Source organism: Notothenia coriiceps, unplaced genomic scaffold (genome assembly GCF_000735185.1).
Source record: "Notothenia coriiceps isolate Sejong01 unplaced genomic scaffold, NC01 NC01_scaffold00034363, whole genome shotgun sequence".
Taxonomy (NCBI): domain Eukaryota; kingdom Metazoa; phylum Chordata; class Actinopteri; order Perciformes; family Nototheniidae; genus Notothenia; species Notothenia coriiceps.
In genome coordinates, this window is record NW_011367064.1 from 13,726 (window position 1) to 24,390 (window position 10,665).

Consider the following 10,665-nt stretch of genomic DNA (forward strand, 5'->3'; position numbering starts at 1 on the left):
TTGCGACGTCAGTTCACTTTTTTTCACATAATTGTTGAAGGTTTCATTCTCATAACTGTTAGATCTGTCTCGTCCCAGCCCGTCCATCCTGGACCTGAGGACTCCTCGGTGTGTGCTACACAGGACACGACTCGCGCTAGCTCCGGGTGTACCACTAACTTAGTTTCCAAAGGGTATCCTACCGGTATCCTTTACGTACGCCCAGTAAAAAACTGGGTGAGCCAAACCCTCTAGTCTCTTGGAGTTTATTCCAGTTTATGTGGAGTCAAAATGGAGCCCAGAAATGTACTGTAGTGCTCCCCATTATATGTTTCATTTGTGTCCACTTGACTGTCTCCTCTATGATTTCCTGTTTGTGTTTTTATCATGTTCTGTTGCCTATTAGCGTTTTCTCTTTTTTTTAACAAATTGTACAGTGTCCTTGGGTGTCATGAAAGGCGCCTAAAAATAAAATGTATTATTATTTATTATTACTGGTAAAAATACATCAAGACAATCAATGCTCATTGTTGAAGTCTGTGATACTAAACTAAAACCACAGGTACAAATATGCCCTGCTCTTACAAATCAAATGTTTTCTTTAAAGAAAAAGGGAAACAAACAATAGTTAATTACTCCATAGAAAAGTAAAACTATTTATCATATGATATGTATCTATATTTGATGATGTCACCAAAAGGCAGTTAAAGAGCATCTTGCAGGTTTTTTTTTTTTCTACATTTATGCTTAAACTTGCTTGAAAATTACAATTAAAAAAGTGAATGTAGGATTTGATATGTTTTACGAGACATAAGGGCAGGAATTCAGAGGGAAAGGAGCAATTTTGAGCTCTGCTCTTAAAAATGGCTTTTTTTTAAGGTCATAAGTCAAACGCGTCATATTACATCAAACAGGGGACACATCTCCGCTCTCTGACCGCGGGTATAGTAGAGTTGCGTTGAGTTGAGCGGTTGTGTTTTAGTGAGCTGGTATTTTTCGGTAGTTTTACATTGTATTTCACCATTTGTAATCATGGTGCAGTATTGTGTTTGTGCAGGTTGCACAAATACCAGCCTGTCAGGACATCAAGTCCACAGTTTCCCTCACGGGAAAAGGACCGGAGCTAGCGTTCGTTCCTGGTTACGTTGTGCATCCACCTCCCTGCAGCACATACTCTCCACAGCTTTATCAGGAAACCATATTACATCTCTCTCCCCCCCCCCTTCGCTGCTCTCTCTCTCTCTCCCCTCCGGTACACGGCACCGTAAGACATAGGCCCTTTATCATTTCATCAAATCCCCCTCCTCGACTCCTCGACTCCTCGACTCCTCGGTCCTCCGGTAGTGACCCGGATATGAATTTCAGCGCGCCATGTTGAAGGACATCTCATTTCTCTAAATGCACTTCGAGGACCGAGGATCGAGCGTCGAGGAGGCTCTCTGGAGGAGCTATAACCGATACACTGATGGGTCCTCCACGGCTCCTTCGTGGATGCATTTCCGGGAACAGAGATGTTTCAAAGAGCCGTGATGCACGGCCGGACTTATCTCTATAGATGTCACTGTAGTGTATATTTCTGTATATTTTTTTGAAAATCTAGTGTATTCATCATTTTCCTCCACATTTATTCACAGGTGTCTTTAACCTGGAAGTTGCTCTTTAACATTAGATGGTTGCAGTAACACTCTGAGAAATGTGAAATCATACAACAAAAGTGTAGGGACAAAGAAAAAATGCTAGCAAAAATAGATGTAAAACATGAAAAGGAACATGTATTGTTAGTATACCAAAAAATATAAGCAGTCTGCCTATAACCACTGAACCAAGGTAATATTACATAACTTGATTACATTTTAATATTAACATTTGCCTACTTATGCCACAACCATTGCCGTTTGGGATTTCGGTTCTTGCCCTTTCCTGAATTCATATCTCTTCCAATAACATTTATTTGTATTTGTTGTACCCTCCTAGCAAATCCGGTTAAGAGTGTGTATTACCAAAAGCCACTGCTGATTTATAAAAAAAAGAAGGATATTTTTACCCATGCTAGACATTAACAATACATTTTTTTTTTTAAACTAGTTAAAAAAAAAATGTACATGAAAGATTTGTGTTACGTACATCCCCATTAAATAATAGGGGGAAATAGAGACAGTAACACACAACAACCCATACAGTTAAGGGAGTCAGGGTGAAAGTGAAAACAAGTGTTTTTATTTTCAAGAAAATAAAGGCAACACATATTCTTTAAGTGAGGGGGAGGTGAAGGAGATTGTGCCAAATAAAATATAAATATAACAAAAATAGGCCTAAAATCTAAAAATCTTGTCTCTGAAACAACACACACAAAATCGTCTGGTTTACTGGAAAAATATTACCTGGATAAAAAAAAAAAGCAAACAAAATAAGCAATATAAGGTAAGCAACATAGATCAAGCAACAACGTACAAATAAAATGATGTGCTAACATGCTTCCTGCTCCGTCCTTTCTGACTCTCCTCAGGCTCGGTGACTCTGCACCAGTGGCAGCAGTTGGCCAAACCCAACCTGGGGGGCATCCTGCACCCCCGCCCCGGCGTCCTGACGAAGGACTTCAGGGAGCTGGAGGTGGACATACAGCACGTCTACAGTCTGAACGACCTGGAGGAGGACGAGCCTGACCTGTCGCAGCTCTCCGGAGCACATGGCATGGGTACGACCCCCAAACACACCACACACACTACTAACAACTGCATCAATCCCCTTCAAATCCATGGCTTTTTCTCCTTCATTTTTAAACTTTACTCCCCTTTTAATTGTAGTGTAACTTTCAGCTGAATTAGCTCTCGTAGTTTCTCATTGAACATCCTTTTCACGTGTAGTATAATGTGCCTTTTCTCCCTCCATGACCTCGCAGCCTCTCCATCCAAACTCCCTCAGACCCCCCCCTCACATCTAACAACCACCTGCCAAGTCCTCCAACCCTCCCTCCTCATGTCCTCCTTCTCCACTAGGTAAGAATATACATACTGTGATGTGCTGTATTAGTGACTTTGTGTTTTTTTAAGCGTGCTGTGATGTATTTTGTGTGTTTCTTAAAGGGGCTCTATTTTGCTATTTTTCTCAATTGTTTTTTGTGTCTCCATGCTTTAATTCAAAAAGCTCTTTATTATGTCATACTGCCTGCTGCAGCACCTCTTTTCACCCTCTACCTGAACTAGAGTTTGGTTAGCTGGATGGCTCTGTTGTGATTGGTCTATCTCTAAGAGATGTCCCGCCCCTTTGCCTATCACATACAATGTGTTGGAGCGCTAACCAATAGAAGTGCGAGTGTTACATAGTGACATTTGGGATTTTAACCTTTGCAGACCATTTACATGCACACAAACCTATAGAACACACTAGAGGAAAGGGAAACAAACCCAACGCATAATAGGGGCCCCTGAAGCCCTGAATTTGAGTTTGAAGTACTTGTGTTCATTTAACTTTTTTTTGCAGGGTGACCTTCACTGAATGACTCCTGGTTTCCTGTCTTCCATGCTGTTTTTTCTCCCTGTTTACCAACTGTTCTTTACTCCCCACAGCGGCAGAAAGCGCCTGTCGAGGCTCTTCCTCCAACTCTAAAAGGCGCCTTCGAGGCAAAGTAAGAGTCGAAGGGTTATGGTTACACTGAATGCTGGATTAAAATGCTTTGAGAAAGGCACAGTGCCAAGTTAGTTTAACAAGATAACATCACGCACTGTGCTTCCGTCTCCTCCTCCTAACTGCACTAACTGGTTCTCCACATTTTAATCTTGCTTAACCTTTCTAGGTTCTCGTCTCAGATAACCATCAGATCCTGTGTGATCACAGCTGACTCACTAACATCACATTTTTCCATCTCACAGCAAGGTCAACAGACACTAACAACAAATGAACTGTTTTTTTTAACATTGTCTTGCCTGTTTTATTATTTGTGTATGAGCTTGTGCAAAAACAAAACATGTTTCTTATCTATTGTGATCTTCTTTTTAATTATTGTTATTTTGTATCTGTTTGCAGCCTTCGCTCTTTCGGCCTGCCATCTTGTAGGAACTGTGAGCTTGTGAACACCTCAAATGTAACCACTTCATCGCTGGGACTCCTGCAGCTTTTGCAAGAGCGTGGCATCTCATCTTCTCCTCATCCTCACCACTGCCTGCACTACAGCCACAGTTCAGAACCTTCACCATTCACAGAGAGGGACAACAGTGGAGGATTACAATCTGACAAAGAGGGGAGAAGGAACGCTTTCAGTTTGAACTTGGTGGAGAAACTTCAAGGTCTGGGGTTGCACAGAGTGGCAGCTTTGGGGATGACGGGTCACAGTGGGAGAGAGAAGCAGTCAAACCTCCTCTGAAGAGTTTAAACCGGACTGCTTCTTAGTTCATTAACTTTAAAACCAGCCATGTGTTCCCCGCTGTGTGCCGTTCAGAACCCACAGCTCTGACAAACGCCACAGAATGTGCTAGAGCCATATTTAAAGTTGTTGGTAGTGTACAGTTATATTATTTTGTATGAATGTGTGTACAGTAGCTGTGTGTGTGTGACATTCATCTCAGGAACATCACCTGATCACCAGTCTGTTTGACTGCAACCTGCAGAAACAGCTTATTTTTTCACAAAAAAATCATGAGGAAAAAACCTTTTATACTGTGTTTTGTGATTTTTATTATACATATTTTGCCTGCCGCTGGTTTTAAAGGGGACATATCATGTAAAAACACACTTATAATGTACTTGTCTGGAGTGAATCTGGAGTGAGTAACAACCGAAAACTGTAAAATAAAACTCTTTGGGCTGCCATGGTCAGAAACATGAGATTCAAAAAGCCATGCTCCCCTTACCTTCACCAAGTTGCACCATATTATTCCCTTAAGACAATCAGAGTAGACTGTACTTTTTTTAAGAGGTGTCCTTAAAGAGACAGGTGCTAAAACGTTTCAGACATATCAAAGCATATCCAGTAGAAACCCAATAACAAGTATGAACATGAAAATTAACATGATATGTCTCTTTTAAAAGGTCATTTTTCCAAACTGGAACATCCCTTGTATATACTGTAACACAATTGTCTTTTGGGAAGTTATGAAAAAACTATATGCAGTAAATTATTGTTAGTTTGAACATCAAACCAAACCAAACCATTGCTTTCACACTGAAGTACTTTAAAAAAATAACCACTGAAAAACACTCTGGTCTTCTTGCTTATTAGCTGCTACACTGAGCAGAGCATGTTGTATTGATAAGAGTTTAAGAGGCATTGTGATTATGCACTGACTGAAATATACAATGTTAATGATTTTGACATCCAGCCGTCTGCTCTGAAGTTTATTTGTTCTGGCTGCACAGAGAATTGACTTTTTTAACTTGATCGTGAGCAAAACTCACCAAAAATAAATCAGGTTGCCTCACTGTATTAAAGACAGTGAAAAGGATTTTTAAATGCAATATATATTTACTGCACTGCGTTGACTGAGAATCTTGCTTGTACAAATCTGCTGCATTTCACATCAGGACATTTGAAATTGCTTGGATATAATGAAAAAGAAAGGGCATTCAAAGTGAATTCCCTGTGTTTTAAGGGGAATCCTTATTTAAAGACGAGTAGAGTGATTTAAAACGGCATGTTTCTTTGAAATCTGTCCGAACAATCAACTGTAGCAAAAAGGCATGGGATACTGTGGATTTGAAAGGGAAGAAATCATAAACACATCTTATCCCTTAATGTGTGTTATGACGTAAATCAACCAAACTGCACTAGTGTTTGCTCTGTTCTATGTTAGCATCACAGCTGTTAATGTCAGTGTGTGTATACCACCTGTGAATAAAAACGTTGCATTTCCATCCAGTTTTACACTTCCCTCTTTTACAACGTACAGTGAAGAAGACTGATTATTCATCTAAATGTTTTTATTTATAAAGTTGCAGTGAAAGCAGAACATTGACTTTTATAGAAAATGTGAACAAAGAGCAGGTGAGTCTGAGCTGTCGGGTCGCTGTCGGCGTGTCTCATTCTGCGTCCCGGCGTCCGAAGTCCACCCAGCCCTGGTAGTCCCGGTCCGACATGCAGTTCATCTCTGTGAACAAACCATTCCTACATGAACCACACACAAGGCTTCAGTACACACATCAGAGCATCTCTTTGGATCCCTGCCCACTCATTTATACAATCAAACAATCAGAGGAACACTCACGCCCCGACCAGCAGCATACCTGAAATTGCTTGCATTATTTGTTTTGTCATAATCTCCCTATCGTCCTCTGATAGGTGTGCCCTTCTCGCCGGCCGTGCAGGGGAGGCCTGCGGCGCCGGCTCCTGTCTGCCGGCCGGGTCTCTCTTTGCCAGCAGCTGCAGGAGACCAGCCTCTCTGGCCTCTCCGGATGATACCAGCAGAGCCATCAACAGTGCAAACACCACGATGACTTTCCCTGACATGACTGTGTACAGGAAGATAAAAGTTATTTACTTGAAGGGTGACATAAAGGTGAATTTGATAAACATGTATACAAAAAGCTATATGCGAGAAGCCTCCTTAGTTGATTTCTAAAATTAGGATGAAGATTTTTGGTTGATCAAGTTTCCTGAACTGCAAATGAGGCTCTATCTTATTCAATAATTATGTGCTATGTTATCATCTCCAAAATAGAAATTGAACATTGGATGTACTGAGTTCAAAATGCTTGTTTGATTTAGTTGACATGTGCAATTCAAAGGTTATGACATAGAGGATTTTGAATATATCTTCACTCCATTTATCAGAAAATAACATCAAAAGCTTTTTAAAAAAAGATTGCCATGTTGTTATTTTTTAGATAAAATGCACTTTAAATCAGTCTATACATTATTTACCCGCTTAACCCTCACTAAAAACTAACAAAATATAGAAATGAAACAGCAACATTTTGTGCTACTTTAGTGGAGATGTCTGACTCACAGTAGGAGAACAAATTCTAGATTTTTAGAAAGAAAACCTGTTTTGTAAATATTACCATGAAATTCCCCATGTTGTTTACTTACAGAAGGACGTTTATTTTGAATGACTAATTATCCATGTGTTTAAAATATTATTATACAGTATATATAATGTTATGTTAAAAAATAGCAGATGACTTTATCTAACGGTAACTATTTGTTAAGAAAATCTACAGACTAGCAATCACCCCAAATCTAAAAAGATGACATATGGAAGAAAAGAGTAGTTACCTGTTTCCTTTGAAGGGTGTATAAACAAATGGTGCAAAACAGAATCCAACAATTGCGATGCTTCTGGTGCACACCGAGCAGATCGGCCCTTTTTATACCCAAATGTTAGTGCGAGTGATGTGGCCTAAAATCAAAGACAGATAACAGTCATCGATTGGTAGACGGAAGCACCGGGAGGATATGCGTAAGGGAAGTGATGGACCACTACATCCACAAATCTATTACTATGCTTTTCACTAACCTAGAAATGCCTGTTTTACACTGCAGTAACAATACAATCACTTAATGTGTTAACATAAGAAATCCAATACTACTTTAGAGCTTTTTGTGAGCCAGTCAGAGGGGCTAATGTATCTGTGTAGCCACTGAAAACTAGCTTCCTCTTAGCGGTTAGTATGAGTCAAACTATTCACATTCACTATTTGATCATTTCCATTTCAATGCAGCATATAGTTTACTTGATTTGAACCCAAACACAACACAAAGTGAGGCACATGTTGTTAGCCAACCCAGAAGTTAGCATAACCTTTGTTCTGTTGACTAAAGCCCAATGGCTATTTTCCATGGGGTTTTGGATTATTGCAGAAAATAAGATTGGTGGCCAACAACTTTTTATACCTGTTTTGTTGAGAAAGATAATCAGAACAAATTATCAGAACTTGTGTTGTAATTAAATGCAATCAGCTAAAGTAATAAGCTAGCTATATCACGGTCACTAGGTTAACGCCACCACCTATAAGCAAATGACACACGTGTGCGATTACATAAAATAGTCTAATTTAGTTACCTGTTAGCAACTGCCATTTTTAAAACACCTAAAACCTTAATGAGTGGAGAAATGTAACAACCTATTTCATGTCGTAGAACTAAATGTTAAATCTCTTGGACTTCAATTAGCAACATAACTTATTTTAGGCCTCTTACCAAAAATCCATTAAAATATATGATATATGATATATTTATTGACTGGTTGGAGGTGATTCTTCACCATGTAACATTGTGGCCTGGACTTTCCATATGACGTCCGCTCCACCCTTTTAGTAAAAATACTACGGAGCCTGTTTACATGCTGTATAGATTTTCTACAAGTGGCCTGGTGGTTGTGTGTCCAGTTGCCACTGACAGCATGTGTTGTTGAGAAAAGAAGGAAACAGAATGGAGACAATACAATATCTTCTACCAGACAGTGAAAGCATCAACTGTTTTATGACCTGTACTGATTTATGAGTGCAAGTGATAGCAACACAATGGAAAGCTGAGAATCTGCATGCATATGTTCACCTGCAGACAATACATCAGGGATGTGTTAGCTAATGAGTAAATCTGAGCAGTTAACTTGGCCCAAAGACATCCAGCAGGATGTTGGAGTGATATTTGTGAACCTTTTGTGACCTCAGCGTTATTCTAATAATCTTGAGGTGGATAGACAATCTGACATACGGCCATGACTGAGTGAGATCTGATAAACACACACTGTAGACAATTTACCCACGTTATCAGACCAGGCTGCAGCAGATGCACACGGTTGGTTTTTGTTCATTTTTACATGTGGAATTTTAAGCTGCTAACAATAAAAACGATCTCTTGGAAAGCCTTGGGTTATGATACTAAATACACATTTAAACTATAGTGTATATCTGTAATAATGGCCTTAAATCTGTATGTGATTAAGGCCACACATATGTGCGTGCAAAGCCTGCTGTCACTTTCCCCTGATGGGTGTGGTGCAGCGGATTCACATATTTTCTAGAGTTTGGTGTTAACATTTTACTCTGACCAAATGTTGAATTAACTTCCAATGAAAAGGTGTGTGTGTGTGTGTGTGTGTGTGTGTGTGTGTGTGTGTGTGTGTGTGTGTGTGTGTGTGTGTGTGTGTGTGTGTGTGTGTGTGTGTGTGTGTGTGTGTGTGTGTGTGTGTGTGTGTGTGTGTTTTGGTTGTTGAGTTCACATGCTACTCCCTTTGCTTCTCAGAAAGGGAATTCATAATAACGTTAAAAATAAAACAGAAAGCAATTATATTAAAAACTAGTTCTGGTGGGTAAATAACATCTTGGCATCTGCAAATTATTTCTCAGGCTGATGGTGCAGGTGGATGTTATGAAACCTTCAAACTTTCCAGATGACAGCCGCTCCACCCTTTTAGTAAAAATACTAAGGAGCCTGTTTACATGCTGTATAGATTTTCTACAAGTGGCTTAGTGGTTGTGTATCCAGTTGCCACTGACAGCATGTGTTGTGTTGAGAAAAGCAGGAAATATAAAAGACACTGCTTTACAATATCTTCTACCAGGCAGTGAAAGCATCATCTGTTTTATGACCTGATCTGATTTATGAGTGCAAGTGATAGCAACACAATGGAAAGCTGAGAATCTGCATGCATATGTTCACCTGCAGACAATACATCAGGGATGTGTTAGCTGATGAGTAAATCTGAGCAGTTACCTTGGCCCAAAGAAATCCAGCAGGATGTTGGAGTGATATTTGTGAACCTTTTGTGACCGCTGCAATATTTCTAATTCTCAGGTGAATAGATAATCTGAGGTTACACACACCTACAGTATGACTGAGATCTGATGAACACACACTGTGGACAACTTACACGTTATCAGACCAGGCTGCAGCAGATCCTCATACAGTAGCTGCTTTTGTTTATTTTCACACATGGAATTTGAAGCTGCTAAACTTGTAAGGCTGGCTGGTTTTGATGAGTCTTTTACTACAACATAAAAAAGACATGGTTGTGTAATAGTGATTTTAAACAAACATGTCTTCATCATTTGTGCTGCTATAGGTGCTCATCTCTCTACGTTCTCGGTTCTGATCATATCCCAAAAGATGAACAATCACAGCATTTGACAAAAAGTTTTGTATTTTTACATTTCTTTCTCCTGACTCAGTTGAAAAGAAGATTGGTTTACTGAGATTGTAAGAAAAACATTTTAACATGCAAATTAACTATAAATGATAATACCCTGAGCTTATAACTTGCTGAATTCAGTTTAATTATTTGAAGGCTTCACATTGAAACACATAAAAACAAACTCTTGGAAAGCCTTGGATTATGATATTAAATACACATTTAACCAATAGCTTATATATGTGATGGTGGACTTTTAATGGCCTTAAATCTGGAAGTGAGTGAAGGCCACACATATCTGCTGCCACTGGTCTGCTGTCTGATTTAGATTTTAGATTTTACTCTGGCCAAATGGTGAATAAGCTTCCTATGAAAAAGGTGTGTGTGTGTGTGTGTGTGTCATTGAGTTCCTGTCCCACTCCCTTTGCTTCTTAGGAAGGGAATTAATAATAAGGTTAAAAATAAAACAGAAAGCAATTATATTCCAAACTATGTGTGGTGGTTAACTAAAGTCTTGGCGTCCCTGCCAACTCTCTCTCAGGTTGAGGTGAGGATGCAGTAATGGTGGTGCAGGTGGATGTTATGACACCATGCATCATCACCAAGCTCCGCTGTGCTCTAG

The 10,665-nt window shown here is 39.6% G+C and overlaps 2 protein-coding genes across 5 annotated transcripts in view; one reads left to right on the forward strand and one right to left on the reverse strand.

Annotated features, from left to right (window-relative positions):
* Positions 1-5,826, forward strand: part of hap1 (huntingtin associated protein 1) — a 16,955-nt gene extending 11,129 nt beyond the window's left edge. The window contains exons 12-15 of one of the 4 annotated variants that reach the window (XM_010790500.1): positions 2,486-2,674; positions 2,879-2,975; positions 3,546-3,604; positions 4,003-5,826. In XM_010790500.1, the coding sequence (XP_010788802.1) occupies positions 2,486-2,674; positions 2,879-2,975; positions 3,546-3,585 (326 nt within the window). In that variant the 3' untranslated portion in view covers positions 3,586-3,604; positions 4,003-5,826. The remainder of the gene's footprint in view (positions 1-2,485; positions 2,675-2,878; positions 2,976-3,545; positions 3,605-4,002) is intronic. The other 3 variants (XM_010790499.1, XM_010790501.1, XM_010790502.1) reach the window with 3 other exon arrangements.
* A 129-nt stretch (positions 5,827-5,955) lies between these two features.
* LOC104962105 (cholecystokinin) lies at positions 5,956-7,257 on the reverse strand. Its single transcript, XM_010790503.1, has 3 exons — positions 7,187-7,257; positions 6,196-6,420; positions 5,956-6,059 (listed from the first exon to the last, which is right to left on the reverse strand). Exons 2-3 carry the CDS (start codon positions 6,416-6,418, stop codon positions 5,992-5,994), a joined length of 291 nt encoding a protein of 96 aa, XP_010788805.1. The 5' UTR covers positions 6,419-6,420; positions 7,187-7,257; the 3' UTR covers positions 5,956-5,991.
* Between the last annotated feature and the right edge of the window lie 3,408 nt (positions 7,258-10,665).

What these genes read in the sequence shown, in the direction of transcription:
- LOC104962105 (XM_010790503.1), bottom strand. Translation starts at nt 6,418, where the DNA reads ATGTCAGGGAAAGTCATCGTGGTGTTTGCACTGTTGATGGCTCTGCTG. An exon ending in AATAATGCAAGCAATTTCAG is followed by an intron (nt 6,060 to 6,195) that starts GTATGCTGCTGG and finishes GTTTGTTCACAG; the next exon opens with AGATGAACTGCATGTCGGAC.